We start from the raw sequence: 14859 nt of genomic DNA on the forward strand, positions 1-14859 counted from the left end.
CATGCGATTTATTACCAGTTCGTCCAAGTTAATTCTGCTGAAAAATTATAAAATTTAAAAAAAAATAACCATTGGATCTTTGGAGAACCATTGGAGATAATATAAGCATTTTTTTCCCATGATATTTTTTCCTAAAACTCACCGTTTTTGACATACAAGTGATTTAAGGTAGTATGGGTCGTCAACAGACCATCTATTTTTTCCAAATTTTAAATAGCGTACAAAATTTAATACACACATTTATCATAATAATTAAACTGATTTTATAACAATTAATAATACATAAAAATAAATAGTATTTTTGACCATTCATTTGATTAGTTATTGTAGTTATAATTCCTATATAATCGACATATTATGCTCTAGAAATCTTGGTTCTTTAAAATTTTCGGAGTCGATTGTCTATTTTATAAACACAATTTTTTGTGACATATTAATTAAACTTGTCAACCGATGTCAACGACATCTGTTAATGATTTTTAAAGTTATCATACTCATAATGAAACATGCGGAAATTACAATGTGAATTATGGTTAATCGTTAATATTTTTTGATGATCGATAACAGTTTTTTTTTTTATATATATATAAATAAGTTTCAAATCAAATATTTTATCAAAACACACGATAATCGTTCATTTCGACAATATCAAATGTTCAAATCAAAATTTTTTTTCTACAATCACATGTATCTCAAAAATGGCGAGTTTAAGGAAAAAATGCCACGAGACAAAAAATGCTTAGAATACACCAAAATATAAGATCCAATGGCTGCTTTCTCTAATTTCATGATTTTTCAGCAAAATTAGCTTGGGCGAACTTCTAAGCGCGCACGCGTTTAATAGAACCACACTTTGTAATCACTACGACTTTGTTCTACACACTCATACGAACAATCTGTACCAAGTGCCAAAAAAAAATCATTTTGTTCCATAGAATTTCCTTCAGTAATATTTGGCCTGTCGGCTTCATTTCCTTCAGTAATATCGAATTTGCGTTGATTGAAAACTTTCGATTCAATTTCACGAACATTTATTGTAAAAATCGTATTTTTGATTACTTCTGTTAAAATAGACCTTTTTCACCTTTTTTTTTCTTTTTTTTTTAAATGAAAGTAAATCATAAATTTTTTAAATTTATCAAGACATTTATCAATGTCTTGATAAAATGGCTAATTTTTTTCCCTGACATTTTTTTAAAGCCATATGACCGAGAAAACAGACAATGAAAATCATTAAAATTCAAATTGGCGAAAACGATTCGGAAACACACGATGTTACACGAAGGTTCGTTTGACGTCATTTAAAGTTGATGATAGTGATATATTAACACAACTGTTGAGACTGTTTTATTGTCATTGCTTGTCGGATTGACATCACAGATCACGTGTGTGGTGGAGCCAAAAAAAATCGTTTTAAATTATTTCAAATATTGTGACTTTTTAACAATTTTTTTCATAGTGTTTTTGTTGTTAAAAATGCGTAATTTTCGAGTTACAGGCTCTACTCGACCTATATTTTCATAAAAAATTATCAAAAAGTATTTCTGTTTTTCATGAAAAAGGTCTATTCTGCATTATTTTTACCCAAACACTTCTGTTTAATATTCAAAATTATTACAGTGAAACCAATTTAAGAATTCAAGTAGGTACAATTTTATGGAAATATAGACGAAATATATATTAAAAAATTTTCCTATAAAAAATAATTTTTTTTGAGTTTTTAAATAAGCTTTGAGGAAATAATTTGAGTAAATTATTTTTATATATATATTAATTGATTAATAACAAAGTTTGAGCATGTGAAAAAAAAGGAATTATTAGTTTCTATCTTCAATAGTTTTCATCATTACTTGTTCTCGGTAGTCAGATAAATCTGAGCTAGATAAAAATCGTTTACAACTAAAACAATAGATGGAATAATCCTCGTAACTGATCACTAATGGATGACCAAATAAAAATGCATGTTTACGGGTGTGACCGTTTATTTGATCAGGGCATCCCACCTGCAAAATAAAAATAAAAATTAGTCTATTAAAAACCCAATAAATACAAATTTTCTTTCCTTCTTATAGTGTGGGTTTTGGGATTTTATTGGGAAAAGTCAGAGGATGCAATTTTATTTGTGGTTGAAAGAGGCAGTTAGTGTAAAGTTAAATAAATGCTTTTGGTGTCGCGGCCATTTTGTTAAAATGAATACGAATAGTTTTTACACTATATCGGGCAAACTATTCGTCGAACAGAAAATTTGTTAAAAATTTGTAAAAAAAATTTGTTTTGTTGCAAATTAAATTCTCTACAACTTTTGTTCTGTAACTTTTAATCGTAAAACCAAAAATAACAAAGTTATTAAGGATGTACGAGCACTAAGGCAATTTTAAACAAAAAGCTTAATTATTGTTTTATATGAAGACTAAGTGTAAAATAATTTCGAAAATTTCAGTGTGGAGAGGGGATTGCTCGATTATTTAAATAAATAAATGACTTTAAACGTAGGTATATTTAAGATTGGTTTTATGGTAAAACCGGAAGATGGATGATATGTATTCATGGATTTCTACAAAACTAGTCGGTGGAAATTTAAAAAAAAAAAAAAAAACTATTTAAATTAAAGTTAAAACCTTAATAAATTATTGAAAGAAAAAAAAAAAAAAAAAAAGTGAAAACAAAGAATTGAATGAGTTAACTGTTGAAATACCATGCATGGTCAGTGTTGATTACTCTATCACATTACACATACATACATGTCACACATACATAACTGATATTCCCCTCACGGGTAACTTGCACCCTCACGGGTAAACAGTGATGTTTACGAAAATATATTTCAAACAAAAGTATTATTATTATTTTATAACATTTTTTACATTTAAACTTTTGTTCTATCTCTAACGGTTTACAAGATGGGTCATACGGACCCAAGACCCAATTGACCTATGTTGCTCATTTACGAACTCGACCTCACTTTTTATGTCCTGAGCACTTTATAAAAATTTCAGCCTGATATCTCTTTTCGTTTTTGAGTTATTGTGTCCACAGACGGACGGATGGACGGGCGGATTGGAAATTGACTAATTAGGTGATTTTATGAGCACCTATACCAAAATTTTGTTCGTAGCATCAATATTTTTAAGCGTTACATATGCATGGTATAAGAATCGTTGTACTCGACTAATTAAGGATGTATGAGCACGGTAGTAGGGAAATTAATTTAAAAAAAAAATTTTATGAATTTTGATGGTGAATTATGTTATAACTTGACAATATAAGACGAAAAGTTAGAATAAAATTCGATATCTGGAGTAACTTTCAAATATCGAAAATTGAACATTTTGTTTAATTATTTAGCTTTCGAAGTTTAGAAAACTAAGACAGATATCGAAAATTTTTATTCGAAACTTTTCGTCTACATTCATGAAGTTATAGCAAAATTCATAATCAAAGTTGAAAATAAGGTACAAATAATTTCACCCCTAAATCTAAAATTGCCTTGGTGCTTGTACTACCTTAATGAAAATAGAAAAAATTTTTGGAACGTTTCTTCTAAAAAAAAGAATAAATGAGACTAGCTAAAGTTAAATCCGATGGAAACTTTACGAGAAAACACGGTTTTATGACCGAAAATATCGCGTTTTTCGCCATTTAATTTCTCGGTTTGTATGAATTGCAGGAAATCCGTTCTGGTCTCAAATTATTCCTTTTAATGGTATCTTTTTGTAAAAATAATTATATATAATAATTTCGTCGCAAAATAATATAAGGTTTTCGAACACTTTGCGAAAATGCAAAAATATGAATTTTCGAAAAAAGCCGTGTGCGATCGCTAACGAAGCATTCTACGGCAATTTAAAAAAAATAATAATAATAATATTATCATCTTTAAGAGTTTCCCAAAAAACCTCTGCATAATTATGAATCTTGTAGATGCACGATTGAACCGTGAAAACGCAAAGAATAATATTTCATTTTTAATAAATTGAAACGAATTGAAAGAAAATATAATATGCAAATATTTTGAATACATTGTTCCAATTTTTTTTTTCCCTAATACATCACATAAATATTATAATCGTGAAAGTTCGATGGTTTTTGAACAAGTTCCTACACTCGGATATTTTCTAAAGTATGTTTTCTTAAAAACTACTACCTTTTTCACATTTTTATTTCTTTTTTTTAAATGAAAGTAAATGTCTTGATAAATGGGCTAATTTTTTTCCCTGACACTTTTTTAAAGCCATATGACCGAGAAAACAGACAATGAAAATCATTAAAATTCAAATTGGCGAAAACGATTCGGAAACACACGATGTTACACGAAGGTTCGTTTGACGTCATTTAAAGTTGATGATAGTGATATATTAATACAACTGTTGAGACTGTTTTATTGTCATTGCTTGTCGGATTGACATCACAGATCACGTGTGTGGTGGAGCCAAAAAAAATCGTTTTAAATTATTTCAAATATTGTGACTTTTTAACAATTTTTTTCATAGTGTTTTTATTGTTAAAAATGCGTAATTTTCGAGTTACAGGCTCTACTCGACCTATATTTTCATAAAAAATTATCAAAAAGTATTTCTGTTTTTCATGAAAAAGGTCTATTACTATCATAATTATCCCGTTGAAAAACCGGAGGGGGGAATTTTTTTTAAATCTGAGGTATATATCTCTACGTATTTACTGCACTACACTTGACTAGAATTGAATCAATATTAAAATTACTTACGTAAGAACAGGTTAGACATTCATATCTTTTATTACCAAAAAATGTACAATCGGCGCAGGTTATTTTAGTATCTACCCCATCCTTTGGTTCGTATTGTGACGTAGATGATTCTAAATTATAGACATGCATACATTCACGTATTGTGTTGTAAGGCGTTTGTACAGGTATCTGGAAAAAACAAATTATTTTATTCTCGATTAAGGAAAACGATATATAGTTTTGAGACTTCAAAACAATCAAAAAATTTTTTTTTAATAATAGACACTTCCGGTAAATTTTTTGATGTACCAAAAACACGTTGAATCGAATGTAGGGACCAAAAAATGATTCCTATAATAAAATATACATTTAAAAATGTTTTGTAATAAATAAACTGGCTTAAAAAAATTGTGACATTAAAAAAATTCAGAATCGTGAGCCATCAATCATGCCGTCATCTTTTATGACAATTCAAAGTATACCAAGGAGTTTAATTAGGTGCTTGCAAGAAATTAAGTTGAAAACGATCACAAATAAGCGGAAAAAAATATTCGGAATACCTGAATATTGGAATTCGGAATATCAGAAATTATGTGCTCTGTAACTTACAACGCAACTCAATACTCAAAGTTGCGTTGCTAGCATTATGTGATGCTAGCGCAATGAAGATAATAATGAAATAATGAATGTTAAGGAAACATAATTAGCTGCTTATTATGTGCTAAACGGTCATGATCGTGAAATTGCCTAATTAATATACGAAAGCCTAGAATTTAACAGAACAACTGATCTCGCAATATCAGGTCTCTCTTAAACTAGGGCGAATGCTTAGTAAGGTATAAACTAAGCGTGATAGTTAAGTGCTAATTAGGTGCTTGCAAGAAATAAAGATGAAAACGATCATAAATAAGCGGACACCAAATTTGAGATACCTGATTTGAGAGAAAATATAAACAATATGCAATAAAGTCTTAAAATACACGTAAACTATCACATAAACAATAAAAATAAAGTGCTAATTAAGTGTTTTATGAAAAAAAACCGAACGGTTTTCTGTATTTTCTGTATTGTTTTAATTACGAGTTGGTTGGTTTGGGTTTGTCGATTATAGAGGAGTTGGTTTGGTTCCGAAGTCCATGCGTTCAAAAAATGGGACATTATTACAGAAAAAAGAGATATTATCGTTAAGTATATATAAAAGTTCAAATTAATAATAGTGTCATTTTTAATCGCAATGGCTAAAAATTTCAGAACCCAATCAACTCCTCTATAGTCGACAGTCGACAAATTAAACCCAACTAACTCGTAATTAAAACAATACAGAGTTATCAAAAAATTAAATAAGAAACGGTTTTTTTTTCGATTATTTATGATCGTTTTTACCTTAATTTCTTACAATTAGCACCTAATTAGCATTTAATTACCACGCTTAGTTTATACCTGATTAAGCATTCATTCTAGTTTTAGAGAGACCTGATATTTAGATAAGGTGTTTTGCGATATTCGAGGCTTTCGTTTATTAACTAGGCAATTTCACACGATAACGAATTTGTCGAAAATTGCAGGAGGCGACAGGGATACCGTTCATCCTGGAAACCAGGTACCTCTGAGATCAATCCTGTCACGATATTCGTGTTCAGCGACTCCAAAAATTCTCGAGTAACGAGTTAGGACCGATTATATAACAAATCTCCCGAAAACTCCAGGAGACGACGGGGAAGCGTTTACCCTGGACACCAGGTACTTCTGAGAACAATTTTGCTAATTGTATATTAATTATGCTAATTTCATATTTTTAATTAGGTCACAAAATTTTCTGACGCTCTAACGAGTCGAATGCCGAAAACCGCATTCAAATCCGATTTAATGCTCATATTTTTCGAACTTTATTCCTTCGTTTCTTTGTCTATTGTCTAACATCCGATTTTTGTGTGATGTAAATCTTATTTTTTGGATTATAAATCAATTGAAAAATTGCGGAATACTCAAAACCGTTATTTTACTTGTGTGTGGGTTTAAAATTGAATATTTACCATCGCTGAAAACAGATTATCATAAATGGTTGTATGCTCCTTGACATGATCTGTTTTTGTTATTGATTCTGGCGTAGATATATCAGGGTTTACATTCAAAATAGGCCAATATTTGAGCTGATGTTTTATCACGCTTTCGATCACCTGTTCAGCATCTTCATTAATAAACGTTTTTGGTGAAACTGATACCAAAGGATCTCCTAGTAAAGCTTTTGCTACCATTCCAACACTATGCGATACTGATGTCACATTATAACCACCTTCCAAAAAGAATAAAAGCCTTGATTCAGAAACTTCCTTGAGCATATGGGCCATATGACCGAACATCTCAGGCGACACGTTACACTGGCCTAGTGGATCACCAACTGCGGCATCGAAACCAGCCGATACTAATACTAATTCTGGATCAAATTGTCGTGCAATCGGTAAGATGATACGGAGAAATGCGGCTAGGTATTCATTATCACCTTGACCTTTTTTTGTCCATGGTATATTTACGTTAAAACCAATACCTTCACCTTCACCGCATTCGGTTAATGCTCCTGTATGTGGGAAGAAATTTGCATGGTAACGATGAATACTTATTAATAAACATCTATTATCGTTTTTGAATATTGTATAGGTGCCGTTTGGATGATGTATATCGAAATCGACAATTAAAACACTGTAATTAAAAATAGAAATTAAAACACTTTTAAACATTGAGTTCCAAAAGTTAGTTGAAACTTATTAAGAGACTTGTTTAATAGTATAATTAAACTAAATATTTAAAAGGAAACAAGTTAAAACAAACAATTGACTGAGTTAATTGTTGAAATACCATGTATAGACAGTTTTGATGACGCAATCGTTTGTTTTTTGACGTCACGTAAATGAAAAATTTCCACTCTTAAACAGCCACACACACATAACTGATATTCCCATATTAATACATACTACAAAATTTTCACCTAATTAGCGCCCTCGTGGATAAACAGTGATGTTTACAAGAAAATGTTTCAAACAAAAGTTGTTTATTTTTTTATAAGGAACATTTTTTACATAAACATTTGTACTACCTCTAACGGTTTACAAGATGGGTCCTACGGACCCAAGACCCAACTGACCTATGTTGCTCATTTACGAACCTGACCTCACTTTTTACGTCTTCAGCACGTTATAAAAATTTCAGCTTGATATCTCTTTTCGTTTTTGAGTAATCGTGATGACAGACGGACAGACGACAGACAGACAGACATACGGAAATGGGCTAATTAGGTGATTCTATGAACCTAAACCAAAATTTTTTTCGTAGCATCACATTTTTAAGTGTTACAAACTTGGGACTACACTTACATATATACATGGTATAAAAATTAATACATCTTTGAAAATTTCCACACTTGTTTATTAGGTTGTAAGAAATTCGACCTCTCAGGGGCGTACCCAACCCTCATTTTTGGAGGGTAGTTGGGGGGTTTTAATCAGTTTTTTACAAATTGCAAAAAACTATACATTAAATAAAAAAAAGTTCAGACAAAAGTTCAAGCTGAAGTATTTGTGCACATTTTCGTTTTATTTTTGACTTTCTAGCTTCAAAATTGATCGATGTATAGGAAAAAACTTTGGTGCCCATTTTCTCCAAAACTATAAAGTGTTTTGAAAATTTTCAGGTTAACTTCAACTAGTGATTTTGTGAAACATTCTAAAAAAACAAAATATATTCCAGAAAATACTTTCGAAAATTCCAAAATTCCTTTTATTGAACTTTTTTTTATTTAATGCATAGTTTTTTTGTTATTTGTAAAAAACTGATTAAAACCCCTAACTACCCCCCCCCCCTAATGGAGGCTACGTACGTTCCTGAGAGATTGACTTTTTCTTACGAAGTTTTTACAACCTACTAAACAACTGTGGAAAATTTCAAAGATGCATTAATTTTTTATATAGATAGTATTCTCTCGATCTCTTTTTTTAAGACAAGTTCAATGGCGTCAACAAAACACTGGCTCGCTTTTTTTGTTTTCGAGTTATAAGCAAAAGTTCGCTTTTTCGACTTTTAAACTTATGTGAATAACTTCGTTGTTTGAAAAGTTAAGAGAATATAACTTTGTAATGCTAAAAGCACTTTTTTTCTGTAGAATTCAGTAAGTGTAGACGCTGAGTGGATTTCGTATGCATTTACAGGTTCCACCGAATAAGGAGTGTTTTTCGACATATTTTGAAGCGCTGAATCCGAATTATCAACTTGCTCATAGCTCAGAGTGGGGGGAAATTTGTTATAAAGAAATTAATTATACGGCACATAGTTCCTAAACTATTGAAAATTACCATTATATTCTACATGAAAAAACAAATATTTTCTTTTTTTATTCGTCGTGATACGACCAATAGAACCGGAGGTATGGTTAAAATTGTAAACAAAAATGATCTTGCATAAGGTCAGCGCGCAGCGCTTGGTTTGAAACGTCCGTAGATTGGCCAATAAATAATATTTTTATTTTTATTGTTTATTTTTATTTTTATTATTAAGTTTTATCATTTTTCCGGCCCGCTGTTTATATAGTTTATAAGCCGAAAGCGAATCTTTAGCGAAAGAAACTCCCACATATTTATATATGAGAAAATTGCAAAGTTCTAGTTTAAGAATATTTTTTATTTTTCAAATGTCTTTATTAAAACTTGAGTTATTGCAACTCGACCCCACTTTTGACGTCCTGAGCACGCTATAAAAATTTCAGTTTGATATCTCTTTTCGTTTTTTTAGTTATCGTGTTAACAGACGGACAGACAGACAATCGGAAATAGACTCTAGGTGATTTTATGAAAACCTATACTTGGGACTAAACTTAGTATACCTTACATATATATTATATATACATTATTACAGGGTATAAAAAGGGTATTTAAACGTTAAAATTATAAAATATATTTGCATATTCTCAAAATTGACGGGAAGGTGAATCGATCCAAAATCTAGTTTCCTTGGTGATCGAAAAGTGCCTCAAAAATCACTGCAAAAAAATGTCGGTTTTCGGTGTCGTTTTTCAATGTTACACTTTATTCGATGTAGCCTCTCAGCCCACAAACAAATCAGAAAGATAACAAGCGATAAAGAACTGTGTTCCAAAAATTTATCTGCTAAACAAAAGGTTAAAAACTGAGACTTTTACACAGAATGCTGGAGTAAAAGGCATTTGATTAAAAGGTATATGCAAAATATTCACTAGCTGCTTTATTTTGAAATTAGCGTATGATGTCACGCGTACCAGCTAGTGAGATATAAAAATAATTACCGTTTCAATTTAAAATGGTCCAAAGCATGCCGGGCAGTAACGGCAACATTATTGAAAAAACAAAATCCCATTGCCTCTTTTGGTTCAGCATGATGTCCAGGTGGGCGAATTAGTGCAAGAGCTGTTGAACAATCTCCAGCCATTATACGATCCAATAAATTCAATCCAGATCCAACGGCCATTAAGGCACAGTCTATCGTCTTGGAATTTGTAAAAATTGAGGTAAATTGTTTGTCATCCTCTTTTGCAATTACGTTTTCTAATCTAGTAATATATTCTGGAGGATGTACTTTGTAAAGTTCGTTGAGAATTTCAAGTTTTGTGCCCTGTAAAAAAAATGTGGATTTGAATATTTTTTGTATCCAAGAAAAATACTACGAATGGAAAAAAATTGATTAAATGAAATATATGTGAAATCAGCGAGCTGAAATCTAGAATACCATGGATGGTCAGTAAATATCAGTCAGATTTGATCGTGTCGAAGCGTACACTTTACAAAATCTGTCTAAACTGGTCCTCTAAAAGTAATTAAGGATGTACGAGCACCAAGATAATTTTAAATAAAAAGCTTTTTTTATATGAAGTTGGACTAGGTTAGGTTAGAGTGATTGTCCTGGGGTGAGACACACTGAGACCATAGGGTCCGTTGTGATACCGAAGGAGTGTTGGCCCATCGCCGGCCACTACTCCATGAACCATTTTGAGCTGTTTAGGAACAGCAGTAGTGCTTTGAGATCAAAGTACTTCAGGTCAGAGACATCGTCTAGGTTGGCTCAAGTGAGTCCACTTCCTCGTGGCAAGAGCTGAGCAAAGACAAAGATCAGACATCGTTTCTTCCTCCTCCTCACTGTGAAAACTCCTGTAGTAGTGATAGCATGATACACTGAAAGGCCCAGGCGTTCAGCGTGCCTGCCATCTAGCCAGTGTTCTGTAATAGCCGTAATACCACAAATACGTTCCCCCCTCCATTTAATATTGGAATTTTTTAAGGTATCCTTTTTGATTATATAGTAGCTTTTAAAAATTTCTGCCTACCCCGTCTAAAAACTCAGTGCACACCACTGAGGCCAATTAACAAGTCCATTACGTGAAATTAATTAAAAATTTAATCAATTTTTATTAAAATGTTTCATAAAAAAAAAAATTAAACAATTTTTTGAATTTCTAAAAACAAGAACACCTTCACATCACTTACCAAAATATGTACGGCCCTACCAAGAAGACCAAATTTTTTTAACAATTCAAATGAATTTTTAATTCGCTCTGGACATTCTAATTGCGCAACGTTATCTCTCGCACGATGTTCCAACATTTCTTCATCGTACAAAATCATTAATTTAAAGGTGGGAAGTTTTAAATACGATTTTATATTTGGCGTAACTGAAAAAAAAAACGAATGTTACATCAGCTGTGCTTAATGGCACAGGAGCTCGCAACGTCGGCAAAAAATAATTTTATTATTGCTAATTTTATGATATGTTGTTCCCCTTGCTCTTTCTGTTAGAGCTTGGGCCAACATTTAGGCTGCGCAGTACTAAGCGCAACCACTTCCGGCAGCCAGATGGCCCAAGCTCTAACAGAAAGAACAAGGAGAACAACATATCATAAAATCAGCAATAATAAAATTCTCTCTCGAAGGCGTTGCGAGCTCATATACTATAATATGTGTCGTCAAATTGTTCAATTGCAGTCAACTTGACGTCAATATTTTAAGTTTTCGCGCAATTTAAAAAAAAAAAAAAAAACATATTAAAAGTATGTAATTACTAGTATCAGGTATAGATGTCGCAAAATATATTATTTAGAGATGGGTCATTATAACCTCGTTATGGGGAAAATTCGCTGATTAATTTTCAGGATATTATTTTTTTTTAAATCTTCTTTCCCTATAACGAGGTTAATCACTCACTCTAAATAATATATATTGCGACATCTATACCTGATGCTGGTAATTACATACTTTAAATGTTTTTAAAAAATTGCGCGAAAAGGTAAAATATTCGTGTCAAACTTGACGCCAAAATATACGTATGATAAAAATGTCCATTATCCAATTAGTCTATGAAACGAATGACAAAATGGCTTTCAGAAAACAAAAAATACGCTGTTATAGAAGAAAACAAGTCAAGAAAGTTAACCAAAAAAATTCGCAAAAGTAAAAAAAACCGGTTATCTTGCGATTAAAAAAAGTTGACATCAAATGCACAAAAATTAAAAGGGAAAGTTCTAAATCTCAAAAAAATCTATCGATTGACGTGTGGAAATTCCGATTTGAAAAATCTTGAAAGTATGAGCGAAAATAGTCGTTTTTACATTTGCTTATAGCTTTTTTCTTTTTGTTTTTAAAGTTGATATTTAATGAAGTTATGACTAATAGGTTCACAAACCTGCAGTTTTTCTTTTAGAAAAAATTTTGGAAGTTTTTCGATATATCGCATTTTTTCGAAAAAAGGACACCTTTCGTAAAAACTTTACTCTTGGTCGTGAGACTATGGTAGAGCAGTTTTTCGGGGATTAATTTCTTCGTCTAGACTTCTTCGAGCGTGCTATTTTAGAACCAAGTGAAATTTTTTAAATTTTTATACCGAAATCGGGCAACGAAAAGTGCATTTTTTTGGGATGGCTTTTTTGCAGTAAAATGTAAAACTCGTAGAACTCTAAAACTTGCACACGATACTAAAAAATTCTTACTTTACATTTAAAAAAATATTTGCGATTGTTATCTTTCGTGTAACGACGGTTATGATCCAGTTAAAATCGAGTGTTTCTGTATCCCAAAAAAATAAAACACAATGGGGTACATTTAATTTTTGTGAATTGGACGTCAACTTTTTTTTTTAATAGCAAGAAAACCGTTTTTTAACTCTTGCGAATTTTTCCGATTAACTTAGCCATTGATTAGCCGTAAACAAAAAACGCTGTCTCTTAGCTTGTTTTCTTCTATGACAACGTATTTTTTATTTTCTGATAGCAATTTTGTCAAATTTAACAAGTGGCCTGGGCCATTGGGTAAGATTATTAGAATACATTGCGTGTACTTTGGCGCGGACGTCGGAAATTTGACGACACATATACATTCATCGAACACAGCTACAATTAAAATGAAAATTTTTTTAAAACTACACGTCGGAATATTTTGTTTATAATTTTTCTATAATTCGTAATTAGAGGATTGCCGAAGGAAATGGAGCTATTGCTTTTGTACTGATGATAGAACTTTGAAAAAATTTTACAAATGTTCATCGATTCTACCTAATAGACGTCAAAAATGACCATCGTTAAAAGGATCTAGCGATATAACCATATGATAACTGCACTCGCATCTGATAAAGGCTTTTTACATTGTTTTCATTGTTTTTCATACACAGCCATACACTTTATCTCACACCCCTAACCCCTATAGTAAGGAAATAATAAGGGTAATAACCCTGGATGTACATGACTATCGATTAACTAATTATCAAATTTTTTTACAGAATTTTTGCAATGTTAGAAACTGTAAAAACCGAGAAGGATATTTCTGGGGGGGTGATTTTTTATACCAACCCCCAAAGTGACACCAAACAAAAAAATATGTATTATTTGTTAATAAGTTAGCTATTACATATCAAAGTCACAAAAGGATCGAATTCTATGTTCCACCGCTTTTTTTAAACCATGCATATATGTAATATGCAAGGTATACTAAGTTTAGTCCCAAATTTGTAACGCTGAAAAATATTGATGCTACGCAGAAAATTTTGGTATAGGAGTTCATAAAATCACCTAATTAGTCTATTTCCGGTTGTCCGTCCGTCCGTCTGTGGACACGATAACTCAAAAACGAAAAAATATATCAAGCTGAAATTTTTTACAGCGTACTCAGGACGTAAAAAGTGAGGTCGAGTTCGTAAATGAGCAACATAGGTCAATTGGGTTCTTGTAAACCGTTAGAGATAGAACAAAAGTTTAAATGTAAAAAATAAAAAAAAAAACCAACTTTTGTTTGAAATATTTTTTCGTAAACATCGCTGATATTTCGTTACAATACATACTGTATAATTTTCGCTTAGTTTGCTTTCTCACGGGTAACACTATGTTTACAAAAAAATGTTTCAAACAAAAGTTGTTTTTTTTTTTTATGGAATATATTTTACATTTAAGCTTTTGTTCTATCTCTAACGGTTTACAAAATGGGTCCTATGGACCCAAGACCCAATTGACCTATGTTACTCATTTACGAACTCGAAATCACTTTCTATGTACTGAGCACGCTATAAAAATTTCTGCTTGATATATCATTTTTGAGCTATCGTGTTGACAGACAGACCGCCAGACAGCCGAAAATGGACTAAGTAGGTGATTCTATGAACAACTATACCAAAATTTTGTTTGTAGCGTCAATATTTTCAAGCGTTAAAAACTTGGGACTAAACTTATTATACCTTGATACATTTCATATGCATGGTATAACAATAAAAGCAAGGTAAGAACCCTTCATCAGACGTGAGTGCAGTTTTCATATGCTTATACCCCTAGAGCCTTTATATATATATACAACGTGTTCTGTTATTAACTGCAGAAACCTAACTTTCCAAAATAAGCGCATCAAGTACAACAAAAAAAAGTCTTTTCCAAATTTGGATCTGAGCCTTAATTTGGGAGTTACAGGTATGAGAAAAATTGATAAATTTGTTTATTCACTGAGTATCATTCGATAACCAATAGCCAATGATAATCAGAAGATATTAGTAAATTTCCTTTAATAATATTCAACTGAGGTAGGGATTTTTAAAAATCATTAGATGATTTAATTGGATTATATTATTTTGCAAAAACATTAAATTATTGTACGTAAACAAACAAACTA

The 14859-nt window shown here is 31.3% G+C and overlaps 1 protein-coding gene across 4 annotated transcripts in view; it reads right to left on the reverse strand.

Annotated features, from left to right (window-relative positions):
* Positions 1-1799: 1799 nt before the first annotated feature.
* The window catches only part of LOC123302324 (histone deacetylase 6), a 53552-nt gene continuing 40492 nt past the window's right edge, over positions 1800-14859 (reverse strand). For all 4 annotated transcript variants that reach the window (XM_044885208.1, XM_044885206.1, XM_044885205.1 and 1 more), the window contains 5 exons: positions 11206-11390; positions 10011-10336; positions 6736-7399; positions 4724-4891; positions 1800-2003 (listed from right to left, as the gene is read on the reverse strand). In XM_044885208.1, the coding sequence (XP_044741143.1) occupies positions 1818-2003; positions 4724-4891; positions 6736-7399; positions 10011-10336; positions 11206-11390 (1529 nt within the window). In that variant the 3' untranslated portion in view covers positions 1800-1817. The remainder of the gene's footprint in view (positions 2004-4723; positions 4892-6735; positions 7400-10010; positions 10337-11205; positions 11391-14859) is intronic.

Source organism: Chrysoperla carnea, chromosome X (assembly GCF_905475395.1).
Source record: "Chrysoperla carnea chromosome X, inChrCarn1.1, whole genome shotgun sequence".
Lineage (NCBI taxonomy): Eukaryota > Metazoa > Arthropoda > Insecta > Neuroptera > Chrysopidae > Chrysoperla > Chrysoperla carnea.